The sequence below is a fragment of the Chiloscyllium plagiosum genome, unplaced genomic scaffold (assembly GCF_037043375.1).
Source record: "Chiloscyllium plagiosum isolate Xiang-an unplaced genomic scaffold, Cpla_swu_hap1 HiC_scaffold_11, whole genome shotgun sequence".
Classification (NCBI taxonomy): Eukaryota; Metazoa; Chordata; class Chondrichthyes; order Orectolobiformes; family Hemiscylliidae; genus Chiloscyllium; species Chiloscyllium plagiosum.
Genome location: NW_028270149.1, coordinates 15,253,342 through 15,273,791, shown reverse-complemented (window position 1 = coordinate 15,273,791; position 20,450 = coordinate 15,253,342). Strand labels below are relative to the sequence as shown.

The window sequence follows — 20,450 nt, the reverse complement described above, 5'->3', positions numbered from 1 at the left end:
AACCGTACTCCTTTCACCAGAGTTTTGATGGTTTGACTTATTACCTCTGATTGTGGCTTAGTATTAGGTTGTGTTTGATAATGCTCCTGTACCTTTTTCAAACATAATCTTTGAAATGTTTTACTATATAAAAAGTGATATCTCGATGCACTTTGCTGTCGAAGCTCTCAAAATAGTGTGAAATAGAGTTTTAGAGAAAAATAAATTGAATTTTAGACAAAAAGAGATATAGTATGTCAAAAACAAAAATGTAAGTGCGGTATACAGAGGACAAACAAAATAACTGGAAAATGAACAGAAAGAGAGAGCAAAAGATTGGCTTGTGCTCACAGAAAGATCCTGTCTTCCCATTGAGAATACCCTCGATCGTATTGCGTGGCGCTATCACCTTGCTAAATAGGATAGATCTGGCAACCCCTGACTGGACATCAGCAGCAGTGGGTCATCAGCAGCAATAGGATTGTTCTCCAACACAGTCTGCGACCCCATGGCCCAGCATATCCCCTACTCAACCATTATCTTTCAAACCCAGGTTCAAAGGTGAGTGCAGCAAACAACACCAAGAAAATGTCAAAATGAGGTGCCAAACAGGAAAACTTGCATACCAAATAGCAGAAGCAGCAAGTAATAGAGAAGGAGAATGTGAAAACTGCAGATGCTGGAGATCAGAGTCAAAAGGTTTGGCATTGGAAAAGCACAGTGGGTCAGGCAGCATCCCAGGACCAGGAGAGTTGACGTTTCAAGCATAAGCTCTTCATCAGTAATAGAAAAGGTGAGGCGATCCCACTACCAATGGATCAGATCTAACCTCTGCAGTCCTGTCATATCCAGTTGTAAATGGTGTTGGATAATTAAACAATTCACTGGATGAGGAGGCTTCACAAGTATGTGCATCTTTGATGATGGGACAGGCCAACATAAATTGTAAAACAGAAGAAGCAGTTGCAACAATCTTAAATCAGAGAAGACCAAATTGGATGATCCATTTTGGCCTCCTCCAGAATTCCCCAGCGTCAGAGATAACAATTTTCAGCCAGTTTAATTTCCTCCAGTTGCTATCAAATAATGATTGGAAGCATTGGATAATGCAAAGGCTATGGGCTTGAGTACAGGAGTTGGGAGGTCATGTTGCAGCTGTACAGGATATTAGTTAGGCCACTGTTGGAATATTGTGTGCAATTCTGGTCTCCTTCCTATCGGAAAGATGTTCTGAAACTTGAAAGGGTTCAGGAAAGATTTACAAGGATGTTGCCAGGGTTGGAGGATTTGAGCTATAGGGAGAGGCTGAACAGTCTGGGACTGTTTTCCCTGGAGTGTTAGAGGTTGAGGGGTGACCTTATAAAGGTTTATAAAATTATGAGGGGCATTGATAGGGTGAGTAGGCAAAGTTTTTTCCCTGTGATCGGGGAGTCCAGAACTAGAGGGCATAGGTTTAGGGTGAGAGGGGAAAGATACAAAAGGGCCCTATGGGGCAACTTTTTCACGCAGTGGGTGGTACAGGTATGGAATGAGCTGCCAAAGGAAGTGGTGGAGGCTGGTACAATTGCAACATTTAAGAGGCATTTGGATGGATATATGAATAGGAAGGGTTTGGAGGGATATGGGCCGGGTGCTGATAGGTGGGACTAGATTGGGTTGGGATATCTGGTCGGCATGGACAGGTTGGACCGAAGGGTCTGTTTCCATGCTGTACATCTCTATGACTCTATGACTTGTGCTCCAGAACTTGCTATTCCCTTAGCCTGGCTGCTCTGGTGCAGCTACAAGTGGCACCTACCCGACAATGTGGAAAGTTGCCAAGTTCTGTTCGCAAAAAACAGGACGCATGCAACTCTCCCATTTACTGCCCCATCAATCTACCCTTGAGCATGAAAAAAGTGATGGAAGGTGTCATTAACAGTGCTATCAAGCAGTACCTACTCAGCATCACTTGCACATTAACGCCCAGTTTGGGTTCCGCCAGGACCACTTAGTTCTTGACCTTGGTTCAAACACGGAATAAAAGCTGAATTCCACGGATGATGTGAGAGTGATTGCCCTTGACATCAATGCTTCATTTGACCAGCTTTGGCATGAAGGAGCCCTAGCAAAACTGACATCAATGGGTATCAAGGGGCAAACTCTCCACTGGTTGGAGTCATACCTGATCTATAGGAAGATGATTGTGGTTGTTGGAGGTCAGTAATCTCAGCTCCAGGACATCTCAAAGAGCTCCTCAAGGTAGTGTCCTCGGTCCAACCATCTTCACTCCTTTATCAATGACCTATCCTCCATCCTAAGATCGGAAGTGAGAATGTTCGCTGATGAATGCACAATGTTTAACAACATTCATGACTCCTCAGATATTGAAGCAGCTCAAGACCAAATGTGACAAAATAATACCCAAGTTTGAGCTGACAAGTGGCAAGTAACTATTGTACCACGTAAGTGCTGGGCAATGAACACCTCCAACAAAGGAGAATCGAACCCTTGCCCTTTGACATTCAATGGCCTTATCATCATTGAATCCCTCATAATCCTGGGGGTTATGATTGATAAGAAAATGCACTGGACTAGCCATATAAGTATTCTGTCTACAACAACAGGTCAGTGGCTAGGAATCCTGCAATGAGTAGCTCACCTGCTGAGTCCTCAAAGCCTGTCAATCATTGACAAGGAACAAATCAAGAGTCTGTTGGAATACTCTCCTATTGCCTGAATGGCTGCAGCTCCAATAGCACTCAAGAAGCTTGACACCATCCAGTACAAAACAACCCATTTGATTAGCACCTTATCCAATACCTTCAACATTCACTCCCATTACCATCAATACATAGTGGCAACAATGAGCAACTTCTGTGCTGATGACCGAAACATCGATACTCCTGCTCCTTGGATGCTGCCTGATCTGCTGTGCTTTTCCAGCACCACACTCTCGACCCCCACTTTCTCCCATCTCCAACTTGCACTGCAATATCTCACTAAGCCTCCTTTGTCAGCACCTTTGAAAGTCCTCAACTCCAACCATGTAGAAGGGCAAGACCAACAGATGCATGGGAAGATCATCACCTGTAAGTTCTCCTCTAAGCCATGCAAGATCCCTAACTAGGAACCATTTTGCCATTTGTTTGCTGTTTCTGAGTCAAATATCCGAACAAGCTGAGGTGTTAAGAATTAAGGGATAGAACAGTTAAGAATCAACCATGTTCTTGTTGGCCTGAATCAGATGCACACCAGATAATAATGGCTGATCTCCTTCACTGAAGGGCATTAGTGAAACAAATGTATTTTTATGACAATTGAAAGTGGTTACCATTACGTCAACTGTTTTATTGAATTCAAATATTCACTGTCAGAGTGAGATCTGAATCCATGCCTGGAGAACCTTTATCCAGGCTTTTTAGATTACTAGTCTGGGGACATTACCATGATGTCAAGATTTGCCCAACCCTGCCAGAAAGTTGGGATTGGCACAGCACAGACCATATTGTTCCTTGACTCGCATGTGCAGTCTGCTAATAAACACTGTTCAAAAGACACCTGGAGTTTTGGCTTGAGATTATATGAGGTAGACATGCTGGAAGCTGGAAGAACACAGCAAGCAGGCAGAATCAGGAGGTGGAGATGTCAGCATTTCAGGTGAAACCCTTTTTCAGGACTGGGGATGGGTGTTGGGGTAGCTGCAGTTAAAGGGGTTGGCGGGGGCAGGGTGGTGAGGTGGGGATAGGTGGAGACATGTAGAAGATACGACCTGGTTGGTCAATGAGAGGGATGAATCTGGCAGGTAGCTGAGAGGAATGGGAGGGGGAGGGGCTGGGAAAGGAGTTGGGGGATGGGAAAGGAAGTTATTTGAAATTGGAGAATTCAATGTTGAGTCCTCTGGGCTGTAGGCTGCCCAAGCTGAAGATGCCTAAGCGGAGCTCATATGAATCCATCTTACAACATACTGTCCTCTGTGAGTTCATACATACTCCATGCTATGAGTTCCTGTTTGCTTCCAGACCTTTGGCAGTTTCAGCTTTTTTAACCCACCACCTGCATGGAAACTCACTCAGCCATATATTTGTCATTGGGCAGTAATACAGGCCATTGACTAATGAGACAGAAATTGGGCATATTATCTAATTTTCTCAGTTTAATAGCTTATTTCCATCTGTAACAGTGAATACATTGCAGTCTGTCTGGCAGTTACTCTCAATAAATAACCTGTTTAAGGTAATTGGTTCTACTCGGGTGATTATTGACTCTGTAATTGTTTCAATTTTCATGAATTCCTTTGGAAATGAAAACATTTAAAAACAAGGCTATTTGTTCATTTATTTATAGCATCTAATTCCACTATTCAGAGCTTAAATCGTTCAATCCTAACAACTCTGCTTCCTTTGCATTGTATTGATAAGAATGAGTAATCAAATGTGGTCACCAATGATTTAAAGGTAAATTGCGGCTGACAATCTGTTGACTCTTGTTTAAAGACGCTATTCGACATACGTGGACTGTGTTCTCAATACTTCTCATTGTCCTTTCTCTCAGAGTTCCAACATTGACACTCAAGCTTTAAATAAGGATCACATTTATTTCATTAATACATAATAGTGTAATATAATCATAGAGTCATAGCGATTTACAACTTGGAAACAGGCCCTTCAGCCCAACTTGTTCTATTCTTGCCTCTCTACACCCATGCTACTCACCTCTGGTTGAGGATATGTGATGACTCAATTGTTGAAGCTATCAGTGGTGATACCTGGACATCACTCTCGGAACATGGAACAAGAGGAAGCCATTCAGTCCATCGAATCCACTCTGCCATTCAGTAAGACCATGGCTGAGCTCACCTTACCTCCAATTTCCCACATATTCCCAAATAATCGTACATCTCCTTGGTAATCAAGAATCTATCTATGACGGCCTTAAATATATTTTTAAAATCTGCTTCCACTGCCGTTTGAGGAAGGATTCCAGAGACACAACCCTCTGAGAGATTTTTTTCTTCATTTCTGTCTTAAATGGGCAACTCCTTATTTTTAAACTCTGACCCCAATTCTAAGTTTCTAGAGGAACCATCTTTTCCTTATCTACCAGCGAAGTCCTTTCAGGATCTTATATATTTCAATTAATCACGTCTAACTCTTCTAAACCCCAGAGGATACAGGTCCAGCCTGCCTGGCCTTTCCTTAAAAGGTAATCCAATTTTTCCAGATATTAGTGTAGTGAACCTTCTCTGGACAGCTTCCAATGCATTAACATCCTTCCATAAGTATAGTGGCCAGTACTGTACATATGGTTAGCGGAATCAATCTGCAGCATCTGTGGTTCTTACTTTCTTCAGAGTCAATCTAAAACAGTTTCCTCTCTCTTATAAGTGTTAAACATGTGAAAAGTATGAGAATATACCATTTAAGACTGTAATAAAGTACAATATCTCCTTATTTTAGCCTTTGGGGAGCAAAACTGCTAATATTCTGAAGGTTAAATTGATGGAGTCATTTCAACTGTTGGCATGCTGGAAATCTGTTGTTCTAGCTTCCAAAACCAGCCAACAATGACAAATTGACGAGAAAGGAGATCTTTATCGGTGTATAATATTTGTGATTAAGTCAATGTTTACAGGAATCTGATAACTTCAGATTGTGTGAAGAGTCCTTATCTTCAGGAAGAAGAGTTTGACAAGCCTTTCACTTCTTGTGAATGTAAAATCCAGTGAAAGAAATGTCTGTTGAAATTTTTAAACCCATGCGAAAGGCAATACTTTTATGTGCCGCATCATGAGCTTTACTTTGTCAACGTTGAGATAATCAGGGACTGTTATGTTTGTGTGTTTCAAATGATAGCCCAATATATTTTTGGCAGATTTGCCGTGAGAGATAAAAATTCAAAACTGAACCATGCACTGTTAATTTTCCACAAAAGAAAAATGGATGTGGCAATGAGATGTTGATAACCCTTACAAGGTAACGTATGTGAGAAAATAAAATGGCAAGGACAGTAAAGCATTATGGAACTGAATTAAATTGCTCACAAAATTTGTATCCAGTAGGGATGGATGTTTCATTGTGGTATTTATTCCTGTTTTAACAATGAAAAGTATAGGATAAGATTTGCAGTTCTCTAGTTTAGTCACTGGTGTATCAAAGCACTTTACTTCCAATGATGTTCTTTTCAACTGTTTCCACAATTGTAATGCAGGAAATATGGCAGTCAATTAGCACAAAGGAAACTCCTGTAAGCAACAGTATGATAATGAACAAATCATCTGTTTCATGCAAAATTGAGTCAGGATTAAATGTTTGTCAAGAAACTTAGAAAAGTTGCTTTACAAAGTTGAGTTCTGAAGAAGTCATGGAACACGAGATGTTAGCTCTACTTTTCTCAGTTAAAAATCACACAACACCAGGTGTATAGTCCAACAGGTTTATTTGGAAGCACTAGCTTTCAGAGCACTGCTCCTTCATCAGGTGGTTTTCTGTCTACAACTGCTGCCAGACCTAATGAGACCTGTTTCAGACTGCTGAAACTTCTGGATGTTACTGAAAGTTTCTTGACTTTGATTTAGGAAGGACATTTCCAATGAAGGCTTAGCAACCTGGTCCCCAATGAGGCCAGAATGCACTGAGATTCTCATTCTCCTAATCTGTTGACAAGCAACTTCTGTTCTTATTTCAGACCTTCAGTAATATATTTTTATTTTAGATGAGTTACCTGAACTTTTTTTTAGCAATGATCACATCTGAAAAATACCAACTTTGGACAGTTCAGCTTTCTCTCGGAATGGCAGCTTTGAATTCTTTTTTGCTTCATCTTTCACTTGAATCACTAGCCCTCTAACTCAGAAGACCAAAATACTGCTAAGTGAGCCTCAGCTAATGCAACAAGACTGACCACTCATAGGTAAAGTATTACAGTGGGATATTTCTTTAAGTGCAAAATGTGTCTAGTCAAGAAAGCTATGCACTTCCCAGAGGAAACCTCTGATCAAGAACTAGGTAATAAATTGTAATCATGTCTGGTGAAAGGAGTCCATTTTGTGAATGAAATTAGGATGCAGAAAGAAAGGTGACTATTTTTCACTGGTACAACAGAAAGAAACAATATTTTTTGAACAAGCTTTTTTAAATGCTTCTGTTTTCTGGCCTTACATTTGTATTTTGATGCAACTTCTGTGGCTGTGAAATGTTCTGCAATATGGTGAGACTATGATAAGTGTGATATAATTGTAAGACCTTTCTTCTGTATTCTCTTCCTCAAAGGAAGCTGGGTCTTTGAATAGGTTCTTGATAAGCAAAGGGCAGAAAGGTTATCAGGGAGTCGTCAGATCAGCTGTGAATTGCAGGACAGGCTGAAGGCACAATAGTGCACCTGCTCCTAATTTTTATATCATTAATTTTGATTAAGTTTTCTGAAAAATGTTTTATTTTGTACAAAGTTAAAAATCACACAACACCAGGTTATAATCCAACAGGTTTAATTGGAAGTACTGGCTTCGACAGGTGGCTGTGGAGTACACAATTGTAAGACTCAGAAGTTATAGCAAAAGTTTACAGTGTGATGCTCAGACCATTGAGTATAGGAGTTGGGATGCAATGTTGCAGTTGTACAGGATGTTAGTGAGACCATATTTGGAGTCGATATGAGCCAAACGCAGGCAAATGGGACTAGTTTAGTTTGGGGAACTTGGTCGGCATGGGTGAGTTAGACAGAGGGTCTATTTCTGTGCTGTATGACTCTATGTCTCTAGTGATCAAATCAGTTGTTTTGGATGAGTGGGAGTGCCTTTGCTTATACTGGAGACAAAATTAGCAGAATAATGCCACACAAACTACATTATAATTCACCTGAAAGAGTCATCACTGTCCTGACCCTTTCACCATTCCAAAATTAGAATGCAAAATGAGAAAATGATATTTTTAGGAATCCAGCTTATATAAATTGTCTGGAATTATTTTATGAGTTAGCGGTTACAGAACAACCTCATTTATCCGAACAAGATGGGCGGGGAATATTTTGTTCGGTTAAGTGATTGTTTGGATAACTGATCCAATTGTTAACAAAGGAAGCCATACTGAACATTTGAACTGAACTTTCTGTCCCCTCAGGAGCATCCTGTGTTCATGCCAACTCCTGAGCAGCAACTGACGTCAAATGTCTTTCACTCCCTCAACATTTTGGACTGGGACAAGAGCGAACTAAAAGTTCATTAACTTATTCATGCAGGGGTATGTGTGTGTGTTCGCGCACATGCAGAAGGAAAGGACAAAATGAATGGGTTCGCTGGTGAGGATAAAGCAACTCCTGTCCAGTTGCAATGAGTGAATTTCAGCCCTGGTCCCACTCTCCTGGTGAAAGTGGCCAGCAGAGAGAGAGGTGGAGGGGGGGGGAGCGGAGACGAGGGGTAGAGGGAGAGGGAAAGGAGAGCACAAGCAACCAGGGGAAAACAAAAACATTAGTCCATGTGGCATTGCAGATCAGGACAGGTACTTAGAATTCCAGAAGAACTAGAAATCCAGGTTGCAGCTCAGTTTTTTTTTGTGTCTGTTGTTTGCTGTTGCTGGTAATGCACAATCTTAATTACACTGTAGTTTGCTCCTACTCCCTTTCCGTGACAGAATGTTCGCTTTGTTTTTGTCCTGGTGGATGTGCCTGTGTGTAATTGTGGGTAAGCATCTCCCTCATAGTGTGTGTTTTGATTATAGAGCTCATAACAATTTACAGGACCTTGAGATCTTTAAGGATAATCTGAAATTCAGATAATTGATGTTCGTATAACTGAGGTTGTTCTGTATGCAGGTAAAGGAAAGCACTCAAGCATGCAGCAATAAACACAATACGTTGTTTCTCAGTCTTTTATTGTGTTTGATAAATAATTGTTCAGCATCAACAAATATTGAGTTTCTTCATTATAAATACAGTACAAGGTTCTTGGTAGCAAAGATGGCATAAGTTAAAAGTAAAATAAAGATCTTATTAAAGAGAAGAGCTAAATGGAACATTCACTATTGCAGATTATTCACACGGTGACCTGGCCAGGGACTGAAGATGCAAATCTCAAGCAGATCTGGCAGATCTGAGGCTCAGCAACCATAGCACTTCAAGTTGCAGTCAAAGGATTGTGAAACATCTTATTACACTTTGCCAGGCCATCTCAAAATGCTTTGCGAATTTCTTTCACAGACATTAAAAAAACTCTCATTTCATTTTCATGCATTTTTTTTATTGATTTGTGTTACTTGACAATTTGCATTAAGAATATATTAACACAATGTTGTAAGTGAGAAGACAGTATAGTGAAACACTTTACAAAATTGGCAAATTATTCAGCGATTCCCTTCCTGAAATTACTTGTATACCAAAGGCAGCAGGATCGCCCCCTTTAAATACAAAAATATTTATGTACAAGTAGTAAAATTTTCCAACGGGTAACTGGTAATTTACAAGAAATCCAAAAAATTTGTTGTATTTTTCTTTCAGCAAGAGTATTGTGCTGTGATAAACATGGAATATTGGATGTTCTGTGCTCATAAAATCTAACAAATACATCCGTGAAAACCTCTTCATTGTAGCTGCTATCAATATAGTGATGAACTGCTCACACTATCATAGGGTACTGATAGTTAGGGAAGCATCGTCAAGCTCACCAAGTTGACCACAGTACTCAGCTGATGAATGTGTGTGGAAAGTGCAATTGCTGGAACAACCGAGCTACCCTGCACCATTGTCACTCAGAGCTTCATAGATGAAATGGGTTGTGCCACATGAAAAGATAGACTGCAGGAGGACAACATTACTTAAACGGTTTGTGTTTGGTTTCATTAGATATTGGAAGATAACAGCCAGTCAAAGTGTTAACAGAGACTGACAGTTCTCATCTGTCCCCATTAAAACAACTTATCTTTTATCAGTTGGTTGTGTCAAATAAGCAGTAGCTGATTAATTAACAGGCATGTTTCTCCTGGTTTTCTAATGAGTCAATGTTGATATTGATCAATGTTCATGAAACCAGACTAGCAGAGACAGACCTCTCCAAAAGGACACACTTGCTCAGAAATAGTAGAGCAGCTTTTAAATAAATGTGGTATTTAATGTTCTGGAGAACTGTTCTAAAGATTTCTAGACGAGAAACGTTAACTCTGTTTCTCTACCCACAGATGCTGCTAGACCTGCTGAGTTTCTCCAACATTCTCTGTGTTTGTTTCAGATTTCAAGCATTTGCAGTATTTTGCTTTTATATGGTATTTAATGTCCACTCCAAAAGAATTATGGAAATCTATTGCTCCAAAAGAGACCTTACTGTACCTGTGCTGGCTCTTTGTTGGAGCTAATTAATTAATCCCATTCCTCTGGTTTCCTCCATTTCCCTACAAATGTCTACCTTTCAAGTATATTTCAGATTTCTTTCTGTATTTTCCAATTATTTTGAATCTTTTTCCACCACTCTTTCAGGTAATGTATTGAATGAAAATATTCTCCTCGTACTCTGTTATTTTGGCAACCATCTGAAATCGTTATACTTTTGGTTTTAAACCCTTCTGCCAGTGGAAGTGATTTCGGCACAATGAAGACCCTTTGTAACTTTGAAAATCTTTATAAAATCTCATCTTAAGCTACCCAGTACTAAACAGAAAGAAATGATGTGGAGGTACAGTTTTGGATTACGGTGGACAAAGTCAGAGATCACACGACACCAGGTTATAGTTCAACAGATTTATTTGAAATCACAAGCTTTCAGAGTGCTGCTCCTTCATTGGGTGAACCTTCACCTGGATCAGGGGCAGTGGTCCGAAAGCTTGTGATTTCAAATAAACTTATTGGACTATAACCTGGTGTTGTGTAACTTTTGAAAGAGAAAAAAAGCACACCCTCTTTTATCTCCTTCCCAATCCTGGTACAAGTGTGGCAAATCTCCTGTGCAACCTCTCCATCCCACAATAGGCTTGTGTGGTGGTCACTATGAACTTAGCATGACACAAAAACAGGATTTATGAGGCATAGCCTTTTTGGATTAATATTGATTTAAGGGAGCACATTATTTAGTGCATTCTACTTTTGGCAATGAAAATTAAAAGTGGGAATGTTTAAGAAGTCTGAGTAATTATCTATTGTTAACTATAGAATGTTTTTTTAAAATATATGAATATCAGCAAAGTGTTCAAATGATCCTGAATTAGACAAAAGGTTGCACTGTTTCCCTTTGAGATGTAAAGATATCAGACTCGACCGTGGTTATTACTCTACGGGCGGCACGGTGGCACAGTGGTAAGCACTGCTGCCTCGCAGCGCCAGAGACCCGGGTTCAATTCCCGTCTCAGGCGACTGACTGTGTGGAGTTTGCACGTTCTCCCCGTGTCTGCGTGGGTTTCCTCCGGGTGCTCCGGTTTCCTCCCACAGTCCAAAGATGTGCAGGTCAGGTGAATTGGCCATGCTAAATTGCCCGTAGTGTTAGGTAAGGGGTAATGTAGGGGTATGGGTGGGTTACGCTTCGGCGGGTCGGTGTGGACTTGTTGGGCCGAAGGGCCTGTTTCCACACTGTAAAGTAATCTAATCTAATCTACATTCAATCTACCTGCAACTCTTTGTACAAATGGAGTGTACACCTGGACTCCTCCAGATCTTGGTTCCCAGGCTCCTTTCCTGTGTGGGTAATGTTTGGAGCAAAGACAACAGGGGCATATACATTCTGACGACACTGAAGATAGGGGAAAAAAACTCACTGATCGCAACCAAGGAACATTGACCATTACAGTGCAGTAACAGGTCCTTCAGCCGTCGACAAAGGAAGTAATGCTTGACTTCATTTGTTGGCCCAGTCCTAGAGAAACAGACTGTCCATCCATTCTCCATCCCTCATTTTCATTCTTGTCAATTCATTTGACATTGGGGAGTAGGGTCAAGAAAGGGAAACTATAATATAGAGTGCCAGAATCTTCACTTCTGCCCCTGGAGTAACTGTTACATTGCAAGTTTAAAGCACCACCCTAGTTATTATGAGGTTAATATCACTGCCATATATGAAGTAACTTTTATTTAGCTGTTGAATTAATCTTGCTCAACTGTCTAATTGGTATGGAAACTGTAGCTCAAACCATGCAGGAGGAGAAACTCACAGGTTTTGATGCTAGTCAGTGTGGAGTTAATTGTTCTCAACCAGAGCTTGTACTGACTTCTACAGCTGGTTTTGCCGAGGGCAAGGGGAAAATTATCAAAGATTTCCTATTTTTGGATACTGTCTGCTGATTCATGGGGTGTGTGCATGCGTGGGGATATCTTCATGAAAAATCTCTCATTGTGTAGTTACCTACTGCTAAGAATGGCCATATCAAGACTTGTATTTATATAGCATCCATTCATAACTTCACAGAGTCCCAAAGTGCTATCGAGTCATAATTTTTGAACGTATCACTGCTGTAATGCTGAAAATGCAGCAATTAATTTTCACAAATAGCAAGCTCCCATAGAGAGCAAAGTTTAAAGGATCAAAAGATCTGTTTTCTGAGATGTGAGATAAGGGACAATAAGCAGCTTGGGCAGCTCCAACAACACTCAGGAAGCTTAACAGCATACAGGACAAAGCAGCTTAAACATTAATTCCCTCTGCTACTGGAGCTCAGTAGTAACAGATGTCTACCATCTCCAAGATGCATTGCAATAACTCATCAAAACTGCTTGGTAAACCCCTTTCAAACCAGTTACCTCTGCTATTGAGAAGGACAAAGGCAGCAGATACAGGGCAATACCACCATCAGCAAGATCCCACCTAAGCCACACACTGTTCTGACTTTGAAATATATTGCTCTGTGGGTGTCCCTATACCACATGGGCTGCAGCAGATCAAGAAGCAGCTCACCACCTTCTCCAGAGCAATTGGGGATGGCTAATAAATGCTGACATAGCCAGTGACACCCACATTCCATGAATGTCAAAATAAGCAAAGGACAAGTCCCCTTCCTGAAGCCAAATTACTGTCACAGACATTGATGTCCACACAAGAGAGACTTCCTTTGATAGCTCACCAGAAAGTTAGCATCCTGAACAATGCAGCATTCTCCCAACTCTGGCCTGGGCTGTCAAGTACAATTCATGCATTAAGACCTCTGAGGTGGGACTGGAACCCATGACCTTTGAATTTGGAGCTACGAATGATAACAATTGAGTTGGAGCTGATACGGTATGTACTGCACCTCCTGTCTGTGCTGATATTGGCCCACTCAACTATGAAGAATGACCAGAAGAGGGCAAGAGAAAAAATAGTACCTTTCACAACCTCGGAATGCCTCAAAGCAATTACAGCAAATTAAAAATATTTTCAGAGCATCCACAGTATTGTGAAATAGAAAAGGCAGCTGATATTTGTGCACAGCATGCCCCCATTAGCAGCAATGTGGTAATGACCAGATAATCATTTTTTTGTGATGTTGGTTGAGCAGTAAATAATCATCAGATCACCAGGCAAAACCTTCCCTGATCTTCTTTGAGATAATGTTACAGGGTCCACTCGAATGGCCTTGACACATTGGAATTCACTTTAGCAAGAGCCAGCATTTTCAGAGGAGAAATGATGAGCTCTTTTATCTCTTTATTTGTTCTATTATGCCCATATGATGAATGTATCCCAAAGCCCCAAAGAAAATGTAGTTATTGCATATTGATAGATAGCCCAAAATTTTCATTTTTTGATCATGGCTACTGGCGCTTGGGAGAGGTGGACAAGTGACGGAAGTTAGGAGAACATGAGGGCTGCGGATGCTGGAGATCAGAGTCGAGAATGTGGTGCTGGAAAAGCACAGCAGGTCAGCCAGCATCCGAGAAGCAGGAGGATCGACGTTTTGGGCATAAGCCCTTCATCAGGAAAAGTGAAGAAAGTTGCCTGCCCACAATTTGTATAACTAACTTCATTTAACAATATGACAAAAGTTACATGTTGCAGATGTTGAAATCTGAAATAGAAACCAGAAAATGCTGGTATTACCAGTAGGTTCTGGCATGATGTCCTTGAATAGTTGGCCTGTCTTTTATGCTTTCGTTTTGATGGAATGACGGAAGTTAACAGAACCGGAGATAGTCTACTTTATCCCACTCTCTGCCCACTCTGTGCATCCAATCAAGCTTTGGATGCTCAATTTCTGGAGGTCTGCTGGGAAGGAGGCTAATCTTCAGCTCAGATCTATCTCAAATCCTTTCCCTTCTTTCCTTCCAACCTTCTGCCTGCTTTTTGGTGCTACAATATAGTCAGCTTTTGCAACTCTTGAGTTAATACAAGAAAATGATATAGTGCTGACCTTTTGTTGTAGCTACACTTACGCAGTGTCATAGATCCGACCATGGTATGAATAAATAATTTGCTAGTTCTGAGAATTGGCATATTGGGCCAAGATGTTGTATGCCAGAAGGATAACGTCACAGTCATGACTGAAATTGTGAAGGCCTCTGCTCTCAGAATCAGTGCTAAATATTCATTAAACGTCCAAAAAAAAGGAAGAAATATCATTAAAAACCACAAAGAGGCTGCACACTTTGCCCAGCAGAATCAGCAATTCCATTCAGCCATCATTCCCCAGCAAGACCCATTTTTAACACCCTTATGCCATTTTGTTCTAGTTGGTGCAAAGTATTTTGCATCTGATAACCAAAACCAACGTAGCCGGCAATGAAAAGTAGCTGGCCACTGGGTGTTTACCAAGCTTATATAGTGCCTTCATTGGTGAACTAAGAATAATGGATGGGTTGTCGGTTTTGCCACCTGCCTGCCATTGTATTACTGGAGATGTGGTGTGAGGACATTCAGTTGTCCATCTGAGCTGAATTTTAACAGGACTAGGCAGGGTACAAGCAGGAAGGATGTTCCTGATGACCAGGGAGGACGGAAGCAGGATGTCATTGTCTAAGGACACATTTAGGACTGAGCTGAGGAGGAATTGTTTTACCCTGAGAGTGGTGAGCCTGAGTAATTCTCCACCACAGAAAACAGTCGAGCCCAAAACATTGAATGTTTTCAGGGATGAGCGAGATATAGTTCTCAGTGCTCAAGGAATGGGGAGAAAAATGGAAACGGGGGCCAAGTTGGATGATCGAAGGGGTGAATGGGCGACTCCTGCTCCTGTCTTCTTTGTTTCTTTGTGAATGAGCAGCCAATTGTGCCACATACTCACCATCTGTATGACTGGAGACCTGGCATGGTGATGTTGCTTTGCCTATCCTAGCCCACCATGCTGGATTTTCCATCAGCATCAGGGGTATTGGGTGTGAGAGAAGGGGGAGGCTCTGTGGGAGGGTAGAAAGCCTGCACTCCCAATTGAGAAATATCAAATCGATCCTCATTTTGTTGCTTTTCTGCCCCTCCGGCAGCCACTAGAGTATCTCCAGCCTTTTCCACTTACGTTATCTCACACTGGCTGGTTGTTGTGGGTAGCCCAGTACTGGAAACATTCTCTCTTGCTTTTACTCATTTATTGATGGAATAAAAAAAAGAGAAATTCGAGTGAACATTGCAACAATTGCAGGCAAGACCAGCAGGTGAAAAATGATCTGCAGAGCAATTTCTTGCCCAAATAACATATTCCCCACCCAAATTCCAGATTGACACTCAACATGTCTACACTCTCATTGCTGCAACAAAAAAGACTTTAGATTAAAGTCAGCCTCTGACTCCGGGCTTATAGCCACTGAAAATTTTAATGGGAACATTTTGTGCCAATTTTACTGCAATTAACTGCAGAGTCAACAGCATTTAAAAGATGCCTGAAATGTGATGACCAAATGTGCTGGACCTGTGTATTAGAGGGCAGAGTCCTGGCAGAAAGCTTCTCAGTCAAACACACTGCTTGAAATACTATCTGAGTTGGGAGTAGCTGATTGAGACTATTCCTGTTCTTGTGATGTAGACTTCAAAGTGATACCAATCCTCCACAACTAAAGCAGCGGAAATAAACCTTTCCGAACGGACATAATGAAAGCAGTTCTCTTTGATTAATCTTGATTTACCCAATACTCATCAGAGATTGACTGTATCTGTTAAAAAGAAGTGTCTGACACAGCAGAATTCAGTAGGTTTTCAGTCACCAATTTTCAATTAAAAACAAAACAATTGTTAAAGAGCACAATGATTGTGACAAAGGTTGGATTCAGGTCTACCATTCATAAGTTTCAAAATGGATAGCGTTGAAAAATAATTTTTAAGCAATTCATTCATAGGATGTTGGTATTGCTGGCTGGCCCTGCATTTATGTCCAGTCCCTTGAATTGAGTAGCTTGCTATAGGGCCATTTGAGAGGGTAGTTAAGAATCAGCCACATTGCTGCGGGGTCTGGAGTCACGTGCGAGCCAGAACAGGTAAAGAATTTTTTTTCCGTGAAGGGGTTTAGTGAACCAGATTTTTCTAAAGAAAAAAGAAACAATCACATGGGCACATTCAATTACCAATTCTTACATTTCCAATTTCACCATCTGCCATGACAGGAATCAAAACCATTTCCTGGCCTCTTGCAACAGTCTGGACAGCCAATAAAGGGTTGGGAGTGAGGTTCCAAACTTTGTGAATCACTGAGATCTTCTCTCCCCCACTCAACGCACATGTATGGCCTAAATCTATTGTAGGGCCAGACGATCCACAAAACCACAACACCCGTGCATCTAAGGTGAGCTCAAAAACAAATTCTGCATCTTTGAGTATATCGTACCATAAATTGTGTTGTTAGTTTACATACACTAGAACAGTATTGTGGAAATGCTGCATCATCAACAGCGCCATCTTTCAGATGAGACCCCATTTTCATTCTCAGGTGGACAGAGAAAATTCACAGCACTGTTTTTGAAGCAGAATTTACCTTAGTATCTTGGGCAACATTTAGCCATTCGTCATCATGACAAGATCATACTAATAGGCTGTTATTTCATTGCTGTTTTGAAAACATTCTTGTGTGTAAATTACCCATGTCACAACACTGATTGCACCTCAAAAGTACTTCAGAAGTTGCTTTGGGACATGCCAAAGTTGTAAAAGGCACTAAATAAATGCAAGACTTCCTTTGTTTAAACATTTCTAGCATTGTTGATTTCAAGGGAATGCCATGTTTCACTATCAATTTGACTGAACATTTTTTTTTCAATTCCCCTTTTTTTAATAAAACCTTACGTTATCTTGGGAATGTGACTTGAAAGAAATTTACCAAAACCTGCAATCCATTTTAAAAGATGAAAGACTTAACAGCAATCTAGGTTTGTTCAATATGTCATTTTAGTTGCATGACACTGTGATCTTTTGCTCTAAATTCTGTGTTATATGTCCCACAGCTACCTGATGAAGGAGCAGTGCTTCGAAAGCTAGAACTTCCAAATAAACCTTTTGGACTATAACCTGGTGTTGTGTGATTTTTAACTTTGTCTACCCCCGTCCAACACCGGCTCCTCTACACCATTACATAAGAGGTTTGCCATTCAGCTCACCACCACCTTACCAAGGGAATTTAGGGATGGGCAACAAAATGCTGACCTCGTCAATCATGCTCACATCCCATGAATGAGTTAAAATGTTTTCTCACGCAGTATTCAAACAACTAAAAGTTACTTCACAAGGCAGGCCTGAGAGTTATTGCGGCAGTAGGTGTTATGACTACACAGCCCAGTAAAGGGGCAACCCTGTCTAACTGTTTGTTGGCGGCCAAGCCAATTCATCAACCTGCTGTGGCAACCCAGCTGTAAGACCTTGTTAGAAGCTTGAAACATGCACCATTTGAAAACAGAGCCTCCTCGAAGAGAACAGACAAATAGATCAAGATGCAGCCATCTCTCATTAATTATAAACTAACTCATTTCCCATCAGTGGTTAAGCTAGTCATTTCCTTGATGTAACACACTCATAAGTTGAAAAGGTCCAAACTATCTGGCCTAAATGTAATGTAACACTGACTTGAAATAAACATGCTTTTTGCAGTGCGGGGGAAAAGATTCTTTGCATTCAATGTGCTTATTTTTTAAAACAGTGATTGATCCTGTGCATATGGATTTCTTGTAAGTGCGAACACATTTCATAACAGGTTGCTTGTTGATGTGCCCACTACAATTGTATTTTATTCCACACATGTGAACTATCAGCGTTACATTCCCTGTGCAGACACATTCTTTTACACCTGACCTCCCTCATTTGTACTTTCAATGTCATGGAGTGCTGGGGAGTTTATCTCTTATGGTAAATGCTGCCAAATAAAAGAATACAAGCACCATGCTACTGTTTACAAGCAATAATGAAGTTAAATTAAAAAAAAAACACCAACTACGTCGATCCTTGCCTCTCAAAGTGTCGTGTGTTAACTGCTGTGTGCTGAGATTACTGGGCTGTTAATCTCACTCCATGGTAAATGAAAGCAATCCTGGGGAAAGCAGGACATAGAACACTTGGTGGAAATCATCTGGTACTTGTGCAATGGATCTCAGCCTGGCTCTAAGAGGCTGCCATCCCCCAAAACAGCTGCATCCTGTGGACTATGTTTAACCACTGCTCATCTCAACAGTTCCTCATCTCAACAAATTCCAGGGTCATGACTTATCTGTGGTTTTCCTTCGATTCTGTTTGGAGTTCATGGCTGATTGAGGTCCTCACATGCTTCAGGAGAGAGGTCTTTCCCATTGAAATCAGTATTTTCTCACCATCTGTGAAGCACATGCTTGGCCGAATGCAAAATGGAATTGAAGACATGAATATCTAATGTGCTCACTTTTCTAACAACATATGTCCAGCAGACACTGAATGACGGGGAGGATAGGCACAGAAGGAGGCTATTCAGCTCCTCAAGCCTGTTCTACCATTCAGTTCGATCATGGCTGATCTGTATCCATCTATCCATCTTGATTCTGTAACCCATGCCAAATGAACAAAATGTATCAATCTCAATTTCAAAATGTACAGTTGACCCCACAGCCTGGTCAAGGAGAGAGTCCCAAATTTCACTTAATAGAAATGCAGCCATTCTGCTAATCCTAAAGACAGAGTAGCCTACTCAAAACAGCAAATATTTGATTCGGATTTGGCAAGTTTGGGCAGAAGAAGGTCAAAGCCATTCTGTAACAAGGGCTGACAGTCTCCTTAAGATATACAAGCTCACATGTACAATGTCTAAAAGATGCTCTAGGATATTGCAACACAGCAGAACTCTCTGTGGCTTGTGAGTTTAGTTTTAGATTGGCGTTCTTTCGCATAATTTTTTTGCAAGCGTTTACACAGCTTGGATCGAAACGCAGTGGGAAGTGGGGAAATTGCCCAAGTCCCTACCAGATATCACTCGTGATACCAATCTCTCGTGAAGACATTGGCAGACGCTCATTGCTAACTGGACAGTCCCGAAGGGACGGGTCTCTAGTGATAATGATCTGTGGTGCCTGTCCATTGATGAGGGTCATTGGAATATTGCAGTAAGTGTGTTGATTGCTTATAGAGGTAATGGGCACTGCCGCGGGTGAAATGTCATATTCATAAGTTCGGCAGTAGTGCCTCAATTGCATATGATCCGCTTTGTGGAAGTTTGGCGGGACATCTGGCTGGGAAGATGTGACTGTGGCAGAGTTTGCTGCCATTGAAACAGTTGAGACAGTCTGCAGTTCTCCGAAAATACCCTGTTCACCTGCATCTAGAACCTGGCCTCGAGCAAGCGGCTCCTTTTTCTTGATGGGCATCTCATACTGAACCTTCTTCCAAAACTTGGAATTAAGTTTGTTACATTTTGGGCCACACCACTTGATGACAGATAGGAGTTTTATAGTATCTTTTAAGGCTTCAATTTCATGGTAGTTGATTATTCCTTCCACATCGGGGCATTCAATCAATATAACTTTGATCTCTCCAGTTACCAGCATGTTATGCAGCCTGTTTTCTAGCTGGAAAATGCTCCACCCACGCCTTATAACGTAGTCTGGTGTCAACACGATAATCAGTCTCCGACTTTGATCAACAGACCTTGTCAAATCTTCAATGTAGGCTGCGGATTGAGAAAGAGAAGGTGGTTATTAAAGAAAAGATCCAATCCTGCACATCATTTCAATGCAATGGGGACTGTGTAATGTTGTAAACCACCAAACGCCTGTTAGGGATCTGGAAAAATAATCACGGAATTGTGATGACTCAGATGGAGGCTATTTGGCACCAATATGCCAGCCCCGTTTCTATTGACTACTGCCAATCATGTGCATTTTCCCTATCCTGCCACACATCAGTTCTACCCAAATCATCATTCGATACCTTCTCGAATGCCTCAATTGAACTTCCCTCCATTACATTTCCAGGCAAAAGACAAAGGGTTTGTTAATTGTGGTGAAAGAGAAATAGAGATGTAAAATGAGTGCAAATTATGATATGAATGAAGAAAATGGGTCTTCTTTACCAGAAGCAAAGTAGACAAGACATGAGCAAGACAACGCTGTTGGTGGGAGTGGGGAGGTGCAGAAATGGAAGGAAAGTGGAGAACAATCATTGTACACTCAGAGAAAAT

At 41.1% G+C, this 20,450-nt stretch overlaps 1 protein-coding gene and 1 long non-coding RNA gene across 2 annotated transcripts in view; one reads left to right on the top strand and one right to left on the bottom strand.

Annotated features, from left to right (window-relative positions):
• The window catches only part of LOC148148754 (uncharacterized), a 43,504-nt gene extending 34,410 nt beyond the window's left edge, over nucleotides 1-9,094 (top strand). Inside the window, exon 3 of the long non-coding RNA XR_015758611.1 lies at nucleotides 8,982-9,094. This is a non-coding gene — a long non-coding RNA (uncharacterized LOC148148754). The remainder of the gene's footprint in view (nucleotides 1-8,981) is intronic.
• Nucleotides 9,095-9,494: 400 nt separating this feature from the next.
• Nucleotides 9,495-20,450, bottom strand: part of il1rapl2 (interleukin 1 receptor accessory protein-like 2) — a 1,049,350-nt gene continuing 1,038,394 nt past the window's right edge. The window contains exon 11 of the mRNA XM_043705153.2: nucleotides 9,495-19,940. Within this exon, the coding sequence (XP_043561088.1) occupies nucleotides 19,234-19,940 (707 nt within the window). The 3' untranslated portion in view covers nucleotides 9,495-19,233. The remainder of the gene's footprint in view (nucleotides 19,941-20,450) is intronic.